The following is a 25,836-nucleotide window of genomic DNA, read 5'->3' on the forward strand; positions in this document are numbered from 1 at the left end:
CCTTCTGGTTACATTGGTGCTGTTGACTACACCTGGACTCGCAGGTGAAAATCCTGCCAGGGGCATAAAAATCTGGGTTGTGCATCTCCGAGGGCGAAGACATTTAAGAAGAGAGGAATGTAGAGATCGGCCGGGTTCGATCGCTGGTGGCCAGATAGTTAAGTTGGTAGAGCATCTGACTAGAGATTCAAGGTCCCCAAGTTCAAATCCCGGTCTGGACCACTGCTTTTTTTCCCTTCCTGTTGCATGTACATAACGTATAGCTTTTATTAGACACATCATTACCATGTTATTTTTAATTCACCCCTCTGCATTTTATCTTTCAAATCCTTTTTACCAATACTAAATCTGTATTTGCATTGCATAAGTAATTGCTATGAATTGTTTCCCATTCTACTAATCATTTACATCAAACAGTATATCTACTAAATCATGTCATCAATATAATAAAAAAAATGTTTTAGTTTGTAAAATTTATCACCATCAATACATACATCACTCAGCAAAGAGATACAATTAATACTTTCATATTTCTATGAGAAAGATATGTGGATAGGTCTATAATCTATATAGTGTATAAAATTTTACATATACATATATGTATATATACTGTAAAAATTATCAACCATTTTCTGGAAAACATATTCATTATCAACAATAAGGTTATTTACCTATTAATTTGACTCAACTTAATATTGATAATGTATTCAAATTATGGATGGAAATCTATTTCTGATTATCATCATATTGAACAATTCAACATAATTTTATACCCGAGCTCCTAGAATTATATATATATGTGTGTGTTAGTGTTATATTATATATATATATACACACTATGTACGGTCTTGTTATCTGCCAGACAGCATGGTAGATGTGAATATCTGTTGTAAAATCTGTGGTAAATTCTTGGTGTCCAGACAAATAAAGGCGTGGCCTGTCGGAAGTTGCTTGATCAGCTGACTGGCCTGATCTTCCAAGGAACCGATAAATACCACGTATGCATTCACTTTTTCGTTTTTCTTTAATATCTCCCCAAACTTTTTGGGAGAAATCCCATATCTGTCAAAATTGGCGTCACTTAGAACGAGAAGGAAATGTTCATCTGCTTCTTCTTGTGCCAGGTCATCTGAAGCGTGTTGTGTCGCCATTAAAGTTGTATCACCGCTGAGGCAGAACTGGGAGTGTGCATGCATGGTTTTAAGGACAACAAGACGTTCCTTATTATTAGCGGGGATTTTGTCCTTGCTTACCATGACCAACTTGTGATCCTCACCCGAATGTCCATAAATATCATACTTAAACTTTTCTTCATATTTTTCCAAAGCTTCCATCATCATTAATGTGGCCTCCATTTCTCGGTTCAGACGTCCGTCATACCCGTTAAATCGGTACATACTTCCTGAGACATCTACCAGTAAGCGGATCCTTTTTGGTTTCTCCTGGGGCGTACCCATTTCGGGTTCTTTCTCTCCTCGTCTTTTGTATATAGACTTTTCACCTGTAATTCCCTCAATCAATTTCGAATCATCCAAGTCACCGTATGCTTGGTTTTTGAGCCACTGCCTTTCCTTTCCTTTGGCTTGAAGACTGTCCAAAATCACCCTTAGTGAGGAGACTTGTCTTCTAACGTTCTTCGAGAAATCTTCATACACATCAGCATCATATTCACTCATTTCAATTTCTCGGAGTCTCTCTTTGAAAGCTTTTCTTGCCATATCCTGAGCAGCTTCCCTGACATGATCTGGAACAGAATCCTTTTCATGCTGGGGGACTTGATATACCTTATGTCCAGCGTCAAGTCGATATGGTCCACCAAAACCACCTAAACCTGTTTATCCGAGAAAAAATGCTATTATAAAAATAGTTTTTGCATAATATTACTATCAAACATTCAAATTACTAGTACAATGTAACCCCCGTTCTTACCTGCCGTATTGCTACCTCCAGTACCTCCTGCCCATGTGTTTCCGCCACGATGAGGAGCATTCTTCGGGTCAATTTTCCCGTGTTTTGGACCATCTGCTTTTCGACCACTCTCTCGATCTTTGGTAATCTAACAATTATACAGAAAAATGAGAATAATAATGAGGTAAAACACAAGACATTTTCAATGACTGTAAACAATTAGAAGATGTATACCTGAAGAGGTCTTCCATCATCCAACCCCATCATGTTTTTCCATTCCCCTAGTGACCGCTGTAGATTTACTACTGCTGTCTCCCACGTTCGGATGCAGCCTCCAACATCCACTGTAACCAATCCATCTTCGCTCATAGGAGCAACAAAGAGACTGGTGTCTGCAATGGACGACATCCAAGACAAGTATGGTGACTGTCGAGAAGCAGGAGGGACCGGGATATAACGTAGGGTATGGTTCACTGGGTCTATCACTTCCAGATATCCACTCACTTCTCGAGCTCGCTCTGAACTTGTCAAAGCGGATTCAGGGACCTTCCATGTTGGAAGTCCTTCCACTATTTGGCCTGATTCTGGAAGAGAGACTATATGAGAGCGTTTCGTGGGATTAACCTCTGGCTTGGCTATTGACGATCCGAACAAACCAAAGGCAGGAGTGCTGGTAGTTTCCTGAGGCTTTGATTTAGACTCGGGTAATGGTTCTCTCGGAGAGCTGTACACCTCCACATCTGTTGATTCTGGAAACCCGAGCATGACCGACATGTATGAATCACGAAACACAGATGTTCTGTTTGGTCCTACATTATCGGTAGACAGGGACGTCTTCAAGTGATTATCACTAAGCGGTACAGAGGAGAGCTCTCGTATAACTGCACTGTCACCATTCTCACTGACTGGATACAGAGAAAATGAATTGTCTTCTGCCATACGGACTAAGAACTTTTCATCTTTATCACTGCTTAGTAACCATTGATCTGCTCCAGTTTGATGTGCCTTGCTAATTACCAGAGGGACATCCACTGAGTGAGCATGTTTTCCTGTTACAGCCACAATATTATCACTACCTTCTTTGTAAAACAGAATAGTTCCTTTTGCGTCTGGGAGGGTACTGGGGCACATCCGATAAGGGTTAGGAGATGTGGAAGCAGCAGCAGGGAATCGTCTTTTCTCTATTGGCATCTCTGGGAGTGCATGTGAGGACAGTCTGCAAACTTCACCTGTATTAAAATTGACAACAAGGATAGAGTTCGTAACTTCTTCATGAAGGAATACGTTTGAGTCGAGAGGTTCCGCCAGCGGAGCGATTCGGACACGCGGACGATATGATCCTGTTGTTGATGGAAACATATCATAGAGATCAATGACCGAGCATGTCGACAGCTTTGGGATCATGGAAAATAATCCAATGGGGTTAGCCGTAACAATATGAACGATGTCAAACTTCCCTGCCGCCTGATTTGAGGCCTTTGTAACAGCTACATCACTGATTATGTTTGTCTCATGCATGGGAATCGTCCAGTATGATTCCTGTTCAGTAAAGAGTGATGCTCGAGCAGTGTTTTTGTCTAAGGCAAGCCTTTGAGGGAACACCTCTAATGGACCTTTGATGGTTATTGCACTTGTCTCCACAGGCAAACTCATCATCGAAGTTCTTCGTTTTGCTTCAGGCCTCTGAATTGACCAGTTACTGACCTTAGTGAATGAAGGAAGGGGAAATGCTTTGGCTAGATTGACCTCTGCACGGGATACACCATATGGTATACCGTGTTTATGCATGGTTTTAATTATAGTTTCTTGCAATTCCTTACTGTAGGCATCAAAATCGAACACATTCTTTACGACTGTTCTCAGACCATCACTTGGGTACATCTCCATGTGTCTGACGATGTTGACTACTTCTCTGGTTGAATAGGGATAGGATATCAAACCCTGGTCTGCCATGTTACGGAGTTCTCCAAAAGCACTCACCAATTTCTCCAACACAGCCTTTGGTACATTAGGACCATATTGTTGCAGCATGGACATCTCCGATTCCACATCAGGGTTTAGTATAGCATGGCAACTAAATATATCTCCCATGGCTCCGAAGAAGTCATTTCCAAGGAAAGGGAATCCAGGTCTGTTTGCCAGAACAATCATTCTAAAATCTGGATGGCCTACAATTGTGTTATCCAATGAGACATGTCCAGATTTATGTGATACAATTCTTCTCCCGTCTGCTAAATGCATTTCACCGGATTCGATTAGCGTCTTTAGGATGCATGTGACGTGAGTAGGCGCTTTATCTGCCTCATCGACTACTAACACATGACCCATTTTGACAGCCCGCACGAGAGGTGAATCCTCAAACACAATAACGCCATCCTTGACAGTTGGTTGCAAGGTCAAAGTTTGAACTGTTGTGTCTCTGTGGAGTTGGATATACTCACGAGGTCTATTCATTAAATGAAGGAAACGATCCACTATCTTATTCTTGCCAACACCTTGATTTCCAACCAGTAATAGGTGCTCGCCGAGTACAAAATCCCTCAGCATGTCTTCCATTACTGCTAAATGTTGAGGATTCTCATAAAACAGCACATCAGGAACTTTAGTTTTGTTTTCAGGATTAAACACTGGTACTGATGTATCTCCTATTGTTAACGTCCCATCCTTTACAGAACACACAATAAGATGGTCTGGATTGTTGTTGGTGTCCATTTCTGATTTTGGCATTTCTTTTATGTCAGCTGCATTCATCGTCTGCTCTAAACTATCTCGAGGCAATTTAGGAAGAAAACTTGACATACAAGCTTTCTGAATTATTCCGTGGAGATCTTTTGATGGAAAATTAGACAAACGTCTAGCAATTCGTATTAACTGGCGCGTGGATAATGACGCAGCGATAGACGCCATAGCTGGATCTGTAGACTTGCGGAGTTCATGAACAAAAGTCAACAGTTTGCCCATTTCTGGGCATTTTGGTACGACTCTTGTTATAACTTCCTTTTCTTCCCCCAAAGACAATGGCCTCAGATGATGAAAGAGGAACATTGTCAGCATTTCCGGTGTCATCCATTGTTGAGAAGCACTCCCAGGGACCGGTGGTTCAGATAGACCAACAATGCGGAAGGCGGGGTGAATCGGGAAAACCTTCCGTTCTTTCATATCCTGGTCAGACAGTTCATTATCTGTTTTTATTTGTTCATAGCGGTCGTGTTGCAAGAGACGTGTACCGTCAAATAGCTGGAGCTCTCGGTCATGGATAAGGCGATGAAGGACTGCAAATGAACCTTGGTTTATGCGATGAAGACCATCAAGAACTGCAAGGCGTCCGTTTAGAGCTGCCTCAACCAGTGGAGATATTATCCATGTAGTGTCACCATTCGATTCAGTGATTCTCTTCTGCAGAAGATCCCGTGATGTCATATCCTGATATAACATGATTGGTTCCAATTCATATCCTAAAAGCTGAGCAAACCTCTCTATTAAAATACTTTTGCCACAGCCACGAGCTCCAATAATGCAGAAATCCTGAGCAGCATGTGATTGCACAAGTTCAACCAGGATTGAGTTATGATACTGTGTTTGTATAAATGATTCACTACTGCTGTTTGTTTCCAGGCATCCTTTGATAACATCAAATTTTTCTGTTTCATTTGTCCCTATTGTTACAAGATTTTCATTCTTGTTTTCAACAGATGTAATTTGACCTTTCGTAACATATTCATCTTTATGTTTTAAACCGAATTTGTTGAGGAGATTTTTGACAGATGTAATACCCTCCTTGTTCAGAATGACTCTAAATGGATAGAGTTTGTCGATCACTTCTGTCACCTCCATTTTTCTATTTGTTTGTAACATTTTCACTGCACCTGATATATTTGACAGAGGAAAATCGGGTAGTCCAAGTGTTGAGGACTCCTGAGTATTGACTGCAGCACCAAAGGACAGAATTTGAGAGATTTTCTCTATTTGGATTCCTGAAAACCCCTCTTGCAGACACTCTAGTTGCTCTTTAAAAGGCAAAGCATTGATGTCACGAGACTGAAACCGAGATCTCAATGGTGGATCAAGTGCATTTCCACGGTAACGGGGAACAGGATGACCAAGGGCAATAACTCTGAAATTTTCATCCACTCTGATTAGTTTTAATGCATCTAAATCCTCTTTAGAATGATCTGCTAACAATTTGTCATATCTTTCTGCAGACATTAAAAACCTTCCATCATCCAGTTGCATCTCTCGATTCTCCAAAAGATTATTTAATATAGGCAACACGTTTCTCTCTGCCTTCTCAATGCCTTCTAGTACTAACACCCTTCCTTCAATGGCAGCTTTCACAGCTGGCTGATCATGGTAGTAAGCAGTGCCCGAGACAATCTCTCGCCGCTGTTTGATATCTGTTTCCGTGGTATCGCGTGACAGAGACACATATTCCACTTCTCGCCTGGTCAATTCCAGATACATCATGGCCACTTGTCTTCTCAACGGACCAGGCCCACCTGTTAAATAAACAACAAATGTAAAGAATCTATTATTGATTCAGCAATAATTTCTGTTGGTACATAAGAAATTATGAATGCTGCCACTGATTTGAATCATGATTCACAACTGTACAAGTCAAATTTTGTTTGATCATTTTATTTTAATCTGATTTCCCACTTCAGTGATAAGGATTTGAAAATATAATTTCATGCTGAATGAAATGAAAAATGAAAGGAACCATCATGACACATGATATGCCTATCAGGTGTTTTTTAAAAAATGGATAAAACAGCAGATGCTAAGTTTTCAATAATTTGGCCTCGTATTCATGCGATGAGTTGGAGAAGGCTTTTCTATATTGGATCACTGTGATCTAGATGTAGTCATGACAAACTTTATACCTAACATAAGGTATGATGACTCTAGTCCTTATAGTATCCAAATTATACACTAAATATATTTGGTCATATCATTTTTAATCAGGGTAAATGCAACTCTAACTTTAGGTCATGACCAACTGACACCTTCCCCATAACAAGCATCAACTGACAAGGCCTGATTTTTTATTACAGTACTCTAGACCTCTTAGTAGTATCCAAATTATGAGCAGGACGGGGTTTTCATTACACTCTATTTAGCTACAGTATTCTTAATTAAGGTCATTACAATCTATTTAGCTACAGTATTCTTAATCAAGGTCATTACAATCTATTTAGCTACAGTATTCTTAATCAAGGTCATTACAATCTATTTAGTTACAGTATTCTTAATCAAGGTCATTACAATCTATTTAGCTACAGTATTCTTAATCAAGGTCATTACAATCTATTTAGCTACAGTATTCTTAATCAAGTTCATTACACTCTATTAAGCTACATTATTCTTAATCAAGGTCATTACATCTACATGTAGTTTTAAACACACCTTCTCTTACATTATTCTTAATCAAAGTCATTACATCTACATGTAGTTTTAGGTTTAAACACCTCTTCTTCATTATTCTTAATCAAGATCATTACATCTATATGTAGTTTTAAACACACCTTCTCTTACATTATTCTTAATCAAAGTCATTACATCTACATGTAGTTTTAGGTTTAAACACACCTTCTCTTACATTATTCTTAATCAAGGTCATTACAATCTACATGTAGTTTTAGGTTTAAACACACCTTCTCCTAAGATGCATCTGACAACTGAAAGGTTTGATGATTCTAGTAGACCTGATAGTATTCAAGTCATAAACTGCACACGATTTTACCATATTTTGTCATACCATTTGTAATCAAGGTCTTTGTTACCCATTTTAAGTCCAATGTGACCTAGTTTAAGGTCACGACACACCATTCCCATAAGAATCATCAATTAACACAGGCTGATGATTCTAGTTTTGTAATAGTATCTCTGTTATGAGTTGGACAGTGTTTTACTATATTTGGTCATAAAACTCTTAACTGTTGCCATGGTAACCTAATACTGTGACCTAGCTTTAGGTCATAACACATATTCCCTCTAGGAAACATCATTATATTATATGGCAAGTCATTGCTGGGTGGTTAAAAAGATAAGAGAATCAATGCATCAATTTGAGAATAATGTGAATTGTTGCAGCTCTCTTTAACAAATATAAAATGGCACAATTTTACTCTACCTAGAAAAATCAAAGATATTTCCACTTAAACAAATACAGTTACATTGTTAATTAAGCTTATAAATATTTTTTGTATCTCTCCAGTTCAATTTTTAGACTGGAATCACAGGAGAATTTAATGTGTGTCTAGCTGCCATCAAATACTGAAAGCTTGACAAGTTGAACCAAGCATTTATATATTTTTAATGTCACAAACTTCAAATAAACTCACACACCAATCAGAAAAACATCTTGTCTGAGGCCATCCTTCTGCATGATCCATTTCAGATGATGCAAGACTGACTGTGGTGGTTTCTCGTGTAGGTAACGGACTGGCACCACCTCCACATTGGATGGCTGTCTGATGGCGATGGATATGTCCCCTATGGATATTCTGTCTATGCCACCTTCAGTCTGACTGGAACACCGTCGGATGGAGAGAAGACGGTCATTTTTTTGTATGCCATCTCGCAAGATCTTTTTAAGGACCTATGGAAAAAGAAACAGACATAGTGAAAGACTTGAAATGTTGAGAACCTTTTATTTTCCTCTTTCAAAATTTAATTACAGGAGGCCCATAATTCTATGTTTAAGGCTAAGTATCCTGACAAAAGAAAACAGAATGTAAGTGAATCTAACATACAAGTAATTCAACAACTAGATGTGTCATGACACGAATGCCCCCGCCTATTTGTAAAGTCAAACATGGGTACTCCATTGAAGTATAACATTAAATGTGGTATTCAGATTGTATGTTACACACATTTAGTACAATGAAAAACTAAACAACAATTCCTTATAGCCATAAAATAAATACATTAATTTTTCTATGTTAAATTAAAGGGGCACAACTCCATAAAAAAATAACGAACTGACACAAAACTCAAACTCAATCTGTAACTCATCAACATACATCTGTATACAAAAAATCAGTTAACTATCTTGAGGCATTTAAAAAAAGTGTCCGGAAAACTGGTCATAACAGTAATTTTTCTAAGTTAAAGGGGCACACCTCCATAAAAAATCAAACAGGGACAAATGTAACTCATCAATATACACCTGCATACAAAAAAGCAAATCAATATCTCAAAGGCATTTAGAAAAGAATTTCGGAAAACTGGGTGTTGAGGAATGACAGACAAAGGTAAAACTAATGCCCAACTACTTGCCAAATTACCACTATGACACCAATCAGATACATTTATAATTATTTCGTTAAAAATTCTGTGAGCCATAAGGGTGCTACCATGTTGTTAAACTATCGGTGTCCTTGGCTGTCTCCATTTTACTTCATAATGAAGCATGATACAAGGAATCCTGAGTAATCGATTCAATAGTTGCTTCAACGGTTATTTGAGTAATTTACATCTGATAGCCAAACATATAAGACTGATGTGCAATTTGTAATCTATACACTGAATTTGTTCAAAATAGATGGTATAATTATCATCATAATAGTTTTTAGCAAATCGTTATATAGAAAACAGTAGGCCTACTATGACTAAATAGATGAGCGAGCTCACGAAATTCTATAAATAAAAATATAAGACTGGTACTTCATCGAAAACCCACAGATAAAATACCCCAGTAAATTGTTTAGAAAGTAATACATTTTTGATAGACAGACAAGTTTTTTCTGTTTATGTCATCTGCGTTATCACAGGAACCGGTAATTTTGCCTACAATAATGATATCAAGGGTCTAGCTATACCATACCACCCTCTAATATTTTCATTAGGGGATGGTATGGTATAGACCCCTACAGGCCCTACTATTATCATTACAGATAAAATTATCAGTTCCTACAGTGTCATTTATATTTCCTGCGTTAAATGTATATGCATGCGGATCAAATACCTAAAGTCGTATTGCAAGATGTAAAATGCAGATTGATCATGTACCACAACATCAGTCTTCATGAAAACTCAGTGGTCCGAAGACCGAGGCCAGTGAATTTTATGGTCGGGTCAGTGAAAATTAAAAATCAGGAAGTCCGACGGGCTTGTAGATTTTTTGTAAGTCATATTAGATATATAATGTTGGATTTAAATATTCTAAACGTCTTCTTTGCTTAAATTTACCATCAAAATAAAAATAAATAAAAAAAAAATAGCACATAAAGTAACCATAGTTTCAGTAAATTAATTGTATAATTTTACAATGCATTCCATAATGTATGTGATAAACATATGAAAATTTAGGGGGCCAGTAAATTTCACTGTGGGCCAGTAAATTTAGACAGTTCACTGGTCCGACTGGCCAGCAAGTTTTAAATGTTTTCGTGAAGACTGCAACATCTTCACAAGCAATCTCAAACTGTAACATCACATACTCCAGCTTCCCCCCAAGCCTCAGTGGACCCTTAAAAGTCAACACAAAGAAAATCTTTCGGCTAGTATTTTGATGTTAGCACTAGGGCAGAAACGATTCACCGAAATATCGATACTGTTCAATATAAACATTCGATTCAATGTTTGATTCATTGCCTCAATTTTTCAGCTTGATGCGTTTATTACAAACGTGTTCAGTAAAAAACATTATTTAGGCTCAGCCTGTACTTATTATTTTTGCCTGCATGAGGGACAAAATAGCCTCGAATAACGTTCAGGCTGTTGTTGTCTTGAGTCTGACGAAAATAATAATCGGTTTGAACTAAAGAGTCAACGGGCATCTTACCGTTTGGCAGTTTGGAAACATATTGCTTTTAAAATTTTAATTGTGAATCTTGGTACATGTAATTAAATTTTTCTTCAATGTTATTATTGGTTTCTTCTGTAAATTGTATCATACTGAAAGTATTGAATTGTGGCATACTAAGTATTGCAATATGCATCGTATCGTGAAGGAGGCATATAGTTTCAGCCCTAGTTTGCACCAGAGAAATTTCATAAATATCATAGGTAAAAGTGGGAGAATGTTTCTAAAATGTAATTTACTAAACTTTTACTGAATATGATTATCACTAGGACACACAACAAACAAGTAAGAAAATTAAGTGGAAATACTCGCTAAATGCAAGTTGATATTAATTGAAATTGTAAGTGAAAAATCAAAAGTCACTATTTTTTGTGAGGGAAATTTTTTCCCCCTGGATTTCCTCAGTTTATTGGCTGTCCTTTGAAGTCTACAATAATTTTGTGTTGTGAATTGAAACGCTTTACAGAATGATTATAAACTAAATATAAAGTTCACGTACTGAAAAAGTAAACATAGATAGAATAAATAATAAAAGGCCAAGGTCATTTCAGTCAGTGATGTCAAAAAGTACTTCAAGCATACTTTGGGTGTCTCAGAGACGTCTGATTTAAATAACAATCATGATGATCTCGTCAATGTTTACTCAACACACTAACTTGTTAGTATTACTGCTTCAGGCCGTGTCCTGTTGTCTGGTATCTATATAGTTATTTGTAGCGTATTTTTGAACTAGATTTTTTTTTTTAAAAATTAAATCCTCAAATGTTTTGAATATATATTTTGACGATAACAATCTTCAAGTTTTCAAATCATTTGATATTGTGAATATGTAGTAGATCTCTGGACAGCCAGTACACCATGTATCAATAATACTGAGCAAAGCTAGGACAGGCCAAAGACCCGTCCACAAAGAGGTTCTAAAGGCAACAAGTATGTAAAAGAAAAAATGAGGAAATCAGCAAATGAATAGAGATAATATCTACATACGTTAACTGAAAATTTTGTGATCCAATATGGATGCCACCATTTTGTTTTGTTCATTAGTTGCTTTTACAGTTATTCTTGTTTTAATTTTGAATGTCAAAAATACAAGAGTGCAATTTGTAATTCAAACACCGAGTTTGTTAAAAATGAATGGTATAATTTTAAGGGCTGAAACGATACGCCCCCTTAAAGATACAGATACGATACATATTGCAATACTTGTGCCACGATTCAATACGATACAATTCACAGAAGAAACCAATATTATATAGCACTGAAGAAAAATTTAATTGCCAAGATTCACTATCATAATTTAAACACCAAAATGTTTCCAAATTGCCAACACCTGTTAGCTCTGCAGTTTAAACTGATAAAATTCATTGTTATTTTCGTAAGACTCAAGACAAACAAGTCTAAACATTATTTGAAGCTATTTTGTCCCTCATGAAGATAGAAATGGTAAGTACAGGCCGAGCCTGATGTGTTTTACCATCTTTACTGAACCAGATTGTAATAAACGTATTGAACCAAAAATCGAGACAATGAATCGAACATTGAATCGAGCATTTTTATTGAACAGTATCGATCTTTCGGTGAATCATTTCAACCCTAATATGTATTATTGTTACAGTTTTTAACCAATCATCAAATAGAAAAACAGTAATACGACTATACAGACAAATGAGCTCATGAGTTTCTTTACATAAAAATATATACTGTCATAATTTTGGAGTTTCACTAATTCTGTTCACTTGTTTATCTTGTATGCATGCATGCTCAGCATTTATTGCTCTATACTGTTATCACAATGGGTAACGGGATATGTCTGTCAGCATCCTACACTAGTGGTCGCTGATGTTCTCATGGGAATATAAGGGTTAATTGTTTATATTCCTGATTAAGGTTAGCCATTATCGGTGCTTTATGATTTTGGCTGGGAACCTTGAAGTTTGATCAGAGGGGCATGCCCAAGTTTGAGTGAGTTCTGTATTGGAGTTTAATACAGATGGATGTCAGTTCTGCTCCGTAAGCAGATGGACTGATGTGTATATTGAACTTCAACTATTTGAAGTTGTTCAACATAAATGTTGTGTGTAAATATGTGTATATTTGTAAATAAACTGTAAATATAACATCTGCCTTATTCTTGGACATTAGCACGTTACAATTTTGGTGGCAGCGGTGGGATTATTATTACAAGTGATATGGCAGAAAATTTAGATACCCCAACTGTGCTATTAGGAATAAGACGTAATAGGTCAGATACAGGAATAGGGACGATGACATCCACCCCTCATGAGATCCAGCGTATAGAAAGAGAATGTGCAGCGCTTGATCGAGAAATACGCAATACTACAGCGGCACTCAGAAACAATAGTTACAATGATGATCATCAAAGTAACAGGGATTTCATGAAACCTTTCGTACGTCCAGCTGCATATGATGGGTCTGAGCCGTGGGATGATTATAAAGTCCAGTTTGAACTCGTGGCGGAGATAAATGGATGGGACGACATAAGGAAGTCCATGTTCTTAGCGTCCTCGTTAAGGGGTGCTGCACAAGGAGTGTTAGCTGATCTGGAGCCAGGAAAACGACGTTCCTATGTTGAATTGTCAACTGCACTCAGTCGCCGTTTTGGATCCGAGAACAGAACTGAACTGTTCCGAGTTCAGCTAAAAAACTTTGTCCGGAAAAGAGACCAATCACTTCCGGAGTTAGCTCAATATATAAAACGATTGAGCTGAAAAGCTTACCCTAATGCTCCGCGAGATCTACTGGAAACATTGTGTCGGGATCATTTCATAGACGCCCTTACTGACTCCGACATGAGACTGAGGATTCAGCAAGCGCATCCAAAAACCATTGATGATGCTACAAAACTGTCCGTGGAACTGGATGCATTTAATATGGCAGAAAGACAACGAGAAAAACGAGCTACTACAGCGGTGCGGAATGTAACTGTTAGTGACTATGCAAATGAAAAATCATTCAGTGCTGATGACATTAAAGCATGTATGGGAGAAATTTCAAAGGAACTTGTTGAAATGCGCAAGGAAATAGCAACAATGAAAAAAATCGAAAGATACATGTGCTGCTAATTCAAAACCATCAACAAAAGAAATCCGTTGTTGGAACTGTGGTGGGAATCATTTTAGAAGGAACTGCCCGAAAGCCAAAAAATCATCAAGTTCTGGTATGGGAAATTCAAACTTTGCCCCGCGATCTTCTCGAATATCGAAGGACGGGTCTGGTATGTATGTGGATGGATGTATACATGATGCCGAATCTGTACGATTTCTTGTAGATACAGGTGCCAATGTCTCTATCATTAATACCAGTGTCTACAGGAAAATGAATCCACTCCCCGAATTACAATCTTCTAAAATGAATATGAAGATGGCTGATGGCAAATGTATTCATGCAAAAGGGATCGCGACAATGAACGTGACTCTCGCAGGCATTTCTGTACAGCACGAATTCTGGATTGTTGACATTGATGAGGACATCGAGGGATTGCTCGGATTTGATTTCTTGAAGGCACATAAATGTGTTCTTGATGTAGGAAATAGTCAGTTTAAATTGAATGGGCATATTGTAAAATGTTCAACATTCTCGTGCAACTACATGCGTTGTTGTAGGGTTGTTCTGGAAGATACCAGTGTTGTTCCAGCTGGAAGTGAGATGTTGCTTCAAGGAAAAGTTTTGGATACCGATTCAGTACCTAAGACAGGCCTTGTTATTCCTACGGAGAAATTCACTGAAAAGTACAAACTGATTGTAGGGAAAGCTGTAGTAGATTTGTCGAAAGAAAAAGTTCCTATACGTGTGCTCAATGTGTCAGACAAATCAATCAAACTTTATCCGAGAACAGTAGTTGGTCACTGCGAAGCTGTAACAATAGACCGAAGTGAGGAAACTTGTTCTTATCCAGATGGCAAAATTCCGGATTACCTTTCGACTTTACTATCTGAATCATGTGTCAATTTGGATGGAAAAAAATCGGAAATCCTAAAACAGTTTTTGATCAACAACAAAGATGTGTTTGCACCCGACAAACTAGCACTTGGTCGCACAGGAGTAATCAAACACAAGATTGACACTCAGGGCGCTACACCCATCAAACAACAACCCTGTCGAATGCCATTTGCTAAGAGATCTGAGGTGTCATCACAGATCGAAATGATGTTATCTCAGGACGTGATTGAAAAATCAAACAGTCCTTGGGCTTCACCAATTGTATTGGTGAGGAAGAAGGATGGTTCCCTTCTGTTTTGTGTAGACTATAGAAAGGTGAATTATGTTACTAAGAAGGATTCATTTCCGGTTCCCAGAGTTGACGACAAACTGGACGCTCTAGTTGGTTCTCAGTGGTTTTGCACCCTTGATTTACAAAGCGGCTATTGGCAAGTTGAAGTGGAAGATCAGGATCGTGAGAAAACTGCCTTTGTGACCGAAAATGGACTGTACCAGTTCAAGGTCATGCCCTTTGGACTGTGTAATGCACCCGCCACCTTTGAAAGGTTAATGAGTAAAGTCTTATCGGGATTATCTTGGAAAACCTGTTTGGTTTATCTTGATGACGTGATTGTTTTCGGTCAAGACTTTGAGACAACGTTAAATCGTTTAGAGGAAGTGGTTTTGCGACTACGTACTGCGGGACTGAAATTAAGTCCAAAGAAATGTTTCTTATTTCAAAAGCGAGTGACATACTTGGGGCATATTGTAACCCCGGACGGAATTCAAGTGGATCAATCAAAAATTGATGCCATAAAATATTGGCCTGTGCCCGTCAACATTAAGCAGCTTCGTAGTTTTCTTGGATTATGCTCTTATTATCGCAAGTTTATTTTGAACTTTGCAAAAGTTGCTCGTCCATTAAATTCCATGACAGAAATTAAACCATTTTTGTGGACGGATGAGTGCAACACGGCTTTCCAGCAGCTAAAATCTAAACTAATGCACAGTCCGGTACTGGCATACCCGGACCCTCAAGGCTCAGAGTTCATCCTAGATACAGACGCTAGCAACAAAGCCATTGGATCTGTGCTTTCTCAAATTCAAGATGGTAAGGAGAAAGTAATAGGCTATTTTAGTCATGCATTAGGGAAATCCGACACAAACTACTGTGTAACCCGCAAGGAATTACTCACGATTGTAGAGTCCATAAAACACTTCCACTGCTACTTGTATGGCAGGAAGTTTCGCCTACGCACAGACCATGGGTCACTTCGGTGGCTTATGAATTTCAAAAATATTGAAGGACAGTTAGTTCGATGGCTGGAAGTTCTTGGCACTTATGACTTTGAAATAGAACATCGAGCTGGAGCAAAACATATTAATGCTGACTCGATGTCGCGCCGACCCTGCCAAGACTGCTCATATTGTGAGCGAACTGAACAAACTTTTCGTCCAGAAGGAAAATGCAATGTTGTCCGTAAAAAGACTCAACCTTCCTGGATAAATGGAATATCACAAGCTCAAATGGCCAAAGCCCAAAGAGACGATACGACAATAGGTGTTATTTTCTCAAAATTGCAGCAAAGCCATACCAAGCCTAAATGGGAGGAAATCTGTTTGGAAAGTGTGACAGTGAAAACTTTGTGGTCTGAGTGGCAAAGACTGGAATTCAAGAATGGTGTCCTGCATCGGAGATGGGAAGATGATACAGGGAAGCGAATTTCGTGGCAAGTGATTGTGCCAGAAATATATCGCGCAGATATATTAAAATCGCTTCATGATGACGTTACAGCTGGTCATCTTGGAGTCAACAAAACTTTGTCTCGGATACGAGAACGATTTTATTGGCCGGATGTTGGATCTAGTGTAAAGGACTGGTGTCGTAAATGTGAACAGTGTTCGGCAAGGAAAAGTCCGTCTAAATCCTACAAGGCCCCTATGAAGATCTACAATGTGGGAGCTCCAATGGAGAGGGTAGCCCTGGATATCATGGGTCCCTTACCTGTAACAGAACGCGGAAACAAATACATTCTTGTTGTGGGAGATTATTTTACTAAATGGACTGAGGCATACGCGATCCCAGATCAAGAGGCTGAGACTGTAGCCAGGAAGCTCGTTGATGAGTTCATTTGTCGTTTTGGGGTCCCTTTACTTATTCATTCCGACCAGGGAAGAAATTTTGAATCTGGACTATTCATCTCGATGTCAAAACTACTAGGAATGGAGAAGACTCGAACTACAGCTTTACACCCCCAATCTGACGGAATGATTGAGCGTTTCAATAAAACGGTTGGAAATATGCTTGCAACATTAGTGTCTAAAGATCAAAGAGACTGGGACGAAATTCTCCCGATGACAATGATGGCATATAGGAGTGCTGAACAGGAATCAACGTCATATTCCCCGAATTTGATGATGTTAGGTCGGGAAGTACGTTTACCTGTGGATTTAATGTACGGAAGTATTCCTAAAGAAGAAACAAACAGTGTGCCTGATTATGTTGCAGACTTGAAGGACAAAATGTGCAAAGTGCATGAATCGGCTAGACAACATATTAAAAGTGCAAGTGATAAACAGAAGTCCGGATACGATTATTCTGTGAAATTTAACCCATATAAAAGTAGTGACCTCGTGTGGCTTTTTGATCCTAAACGCAAAATCGGCGTGAGCCCAAAATTACAATCTAATTGGGACGGACCTTATCGCGTAGTTACGTCAATTAGTGATCTTGTGTACCGAATCCAAAAGACACCAAATTCCAGACCGCGTGTTGTGCATTACAACCGATTAAAACCATTTTATGGCGAAAGTGACGCGTGGCAGCCGTCAAGTGATCAGCAGTCTGGTGATGATGACGAGGTACGTTCTATTGACAATGCGAGTTATAATGACGATTGCGAAGCAGGGATTGATGCAGAATACGGTCGCGGTAAACGAATCCGCCGTCCTGTGGAACGATTGGATTTATAAAGTGACAGTGTAATTAACTGAGAATGTACATTGAGAAAACTGTCAATTTTAATTTGTAAATAACATGTGTGGGCACATGTCTTTGAAGGAGGGAGCAATTCATAATTTTGGAGTTTCACTAATTCTGTTCACTTGTTTATCTTGTATGCATGCTCAGCATTTATTGCTCTATACTGTTATCACAATGGGTAACGGGATATGTCTGTCAGCGTCCTACACTAGTGGTCGCTGATGTTCTCATGGGAATATAAGGGTTAATTGTTTATATTCCTGATTAAGGTTAGCCATTATCGGTGCTTTATGATTTTGGCTGGGAACCTTGAAGTTTGAGGGGCATGCCCAAGTTTGAGTGAGTTCTGTATTGGAGTTTAATACAGATGGATGTCAGTTCTGCTCCGTAAGCAGATGGACTGATGTGTATATTGAACTTCAACTATTTGAAGTTGTTCAACATAAATGTTGTGTGTAAATATGTGTATATTTGTAAATAAACTGTAAATATAACATCTGCCTTATTCTTGGACATTAGCACGTTACAATACGATGACTGTTGATTATTTTATGATTTATTAAATGGTAGGCCTAAATGAAAGAGCTCTCAATCTTATTTTGATATAGAGGCATCCTTGTTTTCTTTTCTGTGAAAAAGCAATCGATTGAAAAATGCTAACAAATGCTAGTTGGAAAATAATTTGCTGAAAGTTAATTTCGATCCCAGAACAAATGATCATTTCATGCTTCGCTCGGTCCAACGGTCAAACCGGTATACATATTAATAATGACAAGCAGGGAAAAAAAGAAGCATATGAAGATATAAATATGTTACACAATCATGTATCTTAGCTCGAAATGCCTCCGTGTGAGATGAACTTGACAACTAGGCTACAAAACTTTTTACCTGCAAACGAGAATTTGAGCGATTGACGCTCATCCGTATGATCCAGGACATAGACTTTGTTGGTCCTATGTTATCACATACTGAAGTCACAAACTAGGACGGTGTACCGAGACTAGTTATTGAGGTTCAAAGTCTGCTTTTCCTGGACGCAGACATCTTGGATGTTTCACGCAAGTATTGATATTAGGATTCCCGAGCCCGGTGTTATTATATCGATGCACGTTGTTTCGGTGTATTTACAGTTCGGCCATATATATATATATATATATATATATATATATATATATATATATATAAGCAATATTCCAAGAAACGAAAGAAAATGTAAATTATGTTAAGATAGTATTGAAGATGAATATCATTTTATATAATAGTATGTCCTTTTTATAATGATTCTAGAAAACAGTATTTAAAGAAATATTATTATAAACACCCCTCCACTTTCAAGCTTATCCAACTATTATCAACTGGAAATATTACGGAATTATGTAAACTTGGTAAATACCTATATAAATGTTCATCTATTAGATCTCAGTTATTATAAGATTATCCTCGGTATCTATCCTGTCTATGTAAATCAGTATGATATAATATTATGTTCTGTTACTATTTCATTGTATAAGTTGTATATACGTTATACCTATGAACTGTATGGTTCTTGGTCAATAAACAATACAATACAATACAATTTATATATTTTAGATTTGAATCAAACAAGAATAATATTGATAGAAATTACAATAATCATTTAGTCACTACCGGGTAATTGTATGCACTTTTCATTAAGTTCCTCTATAATTTCAATTGTAAACCCTTAATTTACAACTAGAGATTTAAAAGGTGGACCTAGAGCAACGCTGACACCGTAACATAGATACTGTGTAGTTATACACTGTAACACTGATACCGTAACATAGATACTGTGTAGTTATACACTGTAACACTGATACCGTAACATAGATACTGTGTAGTTATACACTGTAACACTGATACCGTAACATAGATACTGTGTAGTTATACACTGTAACACTGATACCGTAACATAGATACTGTGTAGTTACACACTGTAACACTGATACCGTAACATAGATACTGTGTGTAGTTACATACTGTAACACTTATACCGTAACATAGATACTGTGTAGTTACATACTGTAACACTGATACCGTAACATAGATACTGTGTAGTTACACACTGTAACACTGATACCGTAACATAGATACTGTGTAGTTACACACTGTAACACTGATACCGTAACATAGATACTGTGTGTAGTTACATACTGTAACACTTATACCGTAACATAGATACTGTGTAGTTATACACTGTAACACTGATACCGTAACATAGATACTGTGTAGTTACACACTGTAACACTGATACCGTAACATAGATACTGTGTGTAGTTACACACTGTAACACTGATACCGTAACATAGATACTGTGTGTAGTTATACACTGTAACACTGATATCGTAACATAGATACTGTGTAGTTACACACTGTAATACTGATACCGTAACATAGATACTGTGTAGTTATACACTGTAACACTGATACCGTAACATAGATACTGTGTAGTTACACACTGTAATACTGATACCGTAACATAGATACTGTGTAGTTACACACTGTAACACTGATACCGTAACATAGATACTGTGTGTAGTTACACACTGTAACACTGATACCGTAACATAGATACTGTGTAGTTACACACTGTAACACTAATACCGTAACATAGATACTGTGTAGTTATACACTGTAACACTGATACCGTAACATAGATACTGTGTGTAGTTACATACTGTAACACTTATACCGTAACATAGATACTGTGTAGTTACATACTGTAACACTGATACCGTAACATAGATACTGTGTGTAGTTACACACTGTAACACTGATACCGTAACATAGATACTGTGTAGTTATACACTGTAACACTGATACCGTAACATAGATACTGTGTAGTTATACACTGTAACACTGATACCGTAACATAGATACTGTGTGTAGTTACATACTGTAACACTTATAACGTAACATAGATACTGTGTGTAATTACACTGATACCGTGACATAGATACTGTGTGTAGTTACACACTGTAACACTGATACCGTAACATAGATACTGTGTGTAGTTACACACTGTAACACTGATACTGTAACATAGATACTGTGTAATTACATACCGTAACACTGATACCGTAACATAGATACTGTGTAGTTACACACTGTAACACTGATACCGTAACATAGATACTGTGTAGTTACACATTGTAACACTGATACCGTAACATAGATACTGTGTAGTTACACATTGTAACACTGATACCGTAACATAGATACTGTGTAGTTATACACTGTAACACTGATACCGTAACATAGATACTGTGTAGTTACACACTGTAACACTGATACCGTAACATACACTCTGTGTGTAGTTACACATTGTAACACTGATACCGCAACATAGATACTGTATAGTTACACACTGTAACACTGATACCGTAACATAGATACTGTATAGTTACACACTGTAACACTGATACTGTAACATAGATACTGTGTAGTTATACACTGTAACACTGATACTGTAACATAGATACTGTGTAGTTACACACTGTAACACTGATATCGTAACATAGATACTGTGTGTATTTACACACTGTAACACTGATATCGTAACATAGATACTGTGTGTAGTTATACACTGTAACACTGATACCGTAACATAGATACTGTGTGTAGTTACACACTGTAACACTGATACCGTAACATAGATACTGTGTAGTTACACACTGTAACACTGATACCGTAACATAGATACTGTGTGTAGTTACACACTGTAATACTGATACCGTAACATAAATACTGTGTGTAGTTACACACTGTAACACTGATACCGTAACATAGACACTGTCTGTAGTTACATATTGTAACACTGATACCGTAACATAAATACTGTGTGTAGTTACACACTGTAACACTGATACCGTAACATAGACACTGTCTGTATTTATACACTGTAATACTGATACCGTAACATAGATACTGTGTAGTTACACACTGTAACACTGATACCGTAACATAGATACTGTGTAGTTACACACTGTAATACTGATACCGTAACATAGATAATGTGTGTAGTTACACACTGTAATACTGATACCGTAACAGAGATACTGTGTAGTTATACACTGTAACACTGATACCGTAACATAGATACTGTGTAGTTACACACTGTAATACTGATACCGTAACATAAATACTGTGTAGTTACATACTGTAATACTGATACTGTAACATAGATACTGTGTAGTTATACACTGTAACACTGATACCGTAACATAGATACTGTGTGTAGTTACACTGACACCGTAACATAGATACTGTGTGTAGTTACACAATGTAAACATTGATACCGTAACATAGATACTGTGTGTAGTTACACACTGTAACACTGATACCGTGACATAGATATTGTGTATAGTTACACACTGTAACACTGATACCGTAACATAGATACTGTGTGTAGTTACACACTGTAACACTGATACCGTAACATAGATACTGTGTAGTTACATACTGTAACACTGATACCGTAACATAAATACTGTGTGTAGTTACACACTGTAACACTGATACCGTAACATAGATACTGTGTGTAGTTACACACTGTAACACTGATACCGTAACATAGACACTGTCTGTAGTTACATATTGTAACACTGATACCGTAACATAGATACTGTGTAGTTACACACTGTAACATTGATACCGTAACATAGATACTGTGTAGTTACACACTGTAACACTGATAGCGTAACATAGATACTGTGTGTAGTTATATACTGTAACACTGATACTGTAACATAGATATTGTGTGTAGTTACATATTGTAACACTGATACTGTAACATAGATAGTGTGTGTAGTTACACACTGTAACACTGATACCGTAACATAGATACTGTGTAGTTATACACTGTAACACTGATACCGTAACATAGATATTGTGTAGTTACACACTGTAACACTGATACCGTAACATAGATACTGTGTAGTTACACACTGTAACACTGATACCGTAACATAGATACTGTGTGTAGTTACACACTGTAACACTGATACCGTAACATAGATACTGTGTGTAGTTACACATTGTAACGCTGATACCGTAACATAGATACTGTGTAGTTACACACTGTAACACTGACACCGTAACATAGATACTGTGTAGTTACACACTGTAACACTTATACCGTAACATAGATACTGTATAGTTACACACTGTAACACTGATACCGTAACATAGATATTGTGTGTAGTTACACACTGTAACACTGATACCGTAACATAGATACTGTGTGTAGTTACACACTGTAACACTGATACCGTAACATAGATACTGTGTGTAGTTACACACTGTAACACTGATACCGTAACATAGATACTGTGTAGTTACATACTGTAACACTGATACCGTAACATAGATACTGTGTGTAGTTACACACTGTAACACTGATACCGTAACATAGATACTGTGTAGTTACACACTGTAACACTGATACCGTAACATAGATACTGTGTAGTTACACAATGTAACACTGATACCGTAACATAGATACTGTGTAGTTACACAATGTAACACTGACACCTTAATATAGATACTGTGTGTAGTTACACATTGTAACACTGATACCATAACATAGATACTGTGTAGTTACACAATGTAACACTGATACCATAACATAGATACTGTGTAGTTACACAATGTAACACTGACACCTTAATATAGATACTGTGTGTAGTTACACACTGTAACACTGATACCGTAACATAGATACTGTGTGTAGTTACATACTGTAACACTGATACCGTAACATAGATACTGTGTGTAGTTATATACTGTAACACTGATACCGTAACATAGATACTGTGTAGTTACACACTGTAACACTGATACTGTAACATAGATAGTGTGTGTAGTTACACATTGTAACACTGATACCGTAACATAGATACTGTGTAGTTACACACTGTAACACTGATACTGTAACATAGATACTGTGTAGTTACACACTGTAACACTGATACCGTAACATAGATACTGTGTAGTTACACATTGTAACACTGATACCGTAACATAGATACTGTGTAGTTACACACTGTAACACTGATACCGTAACATAGATACTGTGTAGTTACACACTGTAACACTGATACCGTAACATAGATACTGTGTGTAGTTACACACTGTAACACTGATACCGTAACATAGATACTGTGTAGTTACACACTGTAATACTGATACCGTAACATAGATACTGTGTAGTTACACACTGTAACACTGATACCGTAACATAGATACTGTGTATTTACACACTGTAACACTGATACCGTAACATAGATACTGTGTAGTTACACACTGTAACACTGATACCGTAACATAGATACTGTGTGTAGTTACATACTGTAACACTTATACCGTAACATAGACACTGTGTGTAATTACACTGATACCGTAACATATATACTGTGTAGTTACACACTGTAACACTGATACCGTAACATAGATACTGTGTAGTTACACACTGTAACACTGATACCGTAACATAGATACTGTGTAGTTATACACTGTAACACTGATAACGTAACATAGATACTGTGTATAGTTACACACTGTAACACTGATATCGTAAATTAGATATTTTGTGTAGTTTCAATGTCTTATAGTCCAGGTCTTGACGCATCAGTCGGCCTTTTCTGTCAAGTTGAGGAAGATTCAGATTAGCACAATGAACGAAGACTGACGTTTATGAATTTATATGTAACCTTAAAGTACAGAACATGTATAAACATAAGCTAACACGCCTATATTTTACATACGCATAATTCAGAATGTTTGGACAATATCTTATTAAAGTTAAATTGAATGCAAAGTAGAATTCATATTTATAATTGATTAATACCAGTGTTGATTAGTTAACAAAAGCTTTTAATACGGGTGGTGGGGGTGGTTATAAAATTTCGTCCATTGAAATGATGACTTAAAATATCACAGAATTTCAAAGAACTATTGGATTATCAACCACTAAAACTCTGAATTTATGTTATGTTATTGAGTAAACAATGCTTAATCTACATTTTCTTTTTATTCATTTGATAACCTGGAAAAAACTCTCAGAATGTCTCTGGAAAGCTTTAGTGACCAAAGTCATTTTCTTCCAATAATAGATGATCGAATCCACACTTTTTAAAGGTTATGTCCTTTGGCTGTCATTCTTTTGGAAAAACCCATAGAATTCCCACAGCAACCTTAACTCATAGAATTCCCACAGCAACCTTAACTCATAGAATTCCCACAGCAACCTTAACTCATAGAATTCCCATAGCAACCTTAACTCATAGAATTCCCACAGCAACCTTAACCCATAGAATTCCCACAGCAACCTTAACTCATAGAATTCCCACAGCAACCTTAACTCATAGAATTCCCACAGCAACCTTAACTCATAGAATTCCCACAGCAACCTTAACTTATTGTTTTATAACTTTGTCATTTGATGTATTTTGGTTTGAACATATTTTATTGTATGTCCAGATATAGCTGCAGAACTGTAGCTCTCTGAAAAAATATTGTGACGGAACAGAGAGCTACAGATCCACCCCTTATAAAAACCTTCGATTTACGGAGCATAAAAAGCTGCGCACGGTTAAGGCCTGATATCCTTGTATTCTTGTGTTGCTGTCTCACAAATTTAATATCAAAAAGTTCCGTCACAATACTTTTTCAGAGAGTTACAGTCCTGCAGCTAGTCCAGAAAGATTTCTCGTACGTGACAATTGACTCTAATTTGACTCTAACAAAGAAGAATTGTTTTAGCACACTAAACTGATGTAACCTCTTCCATTTTCCATAGTTTTTAAAAAACATTTTTAGGGATCATCTTTAAAGAGGAAAATTAAGACTTACGGTACATAACATTCGCTTCTCTCTCTCTCTCTCTCTCTCTCTCTCTCTCTCTCTCTCTCTCTCTCTCTATATATATATATATATATATATATGAGCTTCAAACAAGGAACAGTGTTGTGAATATATGATAGTAAATTAAACTTCCCAACATACCAAATATCAAAGGCCTATATGGCAAGCCCTTTTACTATTTATTCATAAAATAAGATATCTCTTTAAATAAGAGAGATATCTCTATTAATAAAAGAGATATCTCTGTAAGTTAGAGAGATATTTTTTTACGCTAGACAGATATCTCTTTAATCAAAAGAGATATCTCTTTAAACAAATG

The 25,836-nt window shown here is 37.1% G+C and overlaps 1 protein-coding gene across 1 annotated transcript; it reads right to left on the reverse strand.

Annotated features, from left to right (window-relative positions):
* Window positions 1-458: 458 nt before the first annotated feature.
* LOC125659590 (von Willebrand factor A domain-containing protein 8-like) lies at window positions 459-18,709 on the reverse strand. Its single transcript, XM_048891311.2, has 5 exons — window positions 18,525-18,709; window positions 8,254-8,506; window positions 2,143-6,404; window positions 1,930-2,056; window positions 459-1,831 (listed from the first exon to the last, which is right to left on the reverse strand). Exons 1-5 carry the CDS (start codon window positions 18,573-18,575, stop codon window positions 852-854), a joined length of 5,673 nt encoding a protein of 1,890 aa, XP_048747268.2. The 5' UTR covers window positions 18,576-18,709; the 3' UTR covers window positions 459-851.
* Window positions 18,710-25,836: the final 7,127 nt, after the last annotated feature.

This window comes from Ostrea edulis, chromosome 9, assembly GCF_947568905.1.
Source record: "Ostrea edulis chromosome 9, xbOstEdul1.1, whole genome shotgun sequence".
Lineage (NCBI taxonomy): Eukaryota > Metazoa > Mollusca > Bivalvia > Ostreida > Ostreidae > Ostrea > Ostrea edulis.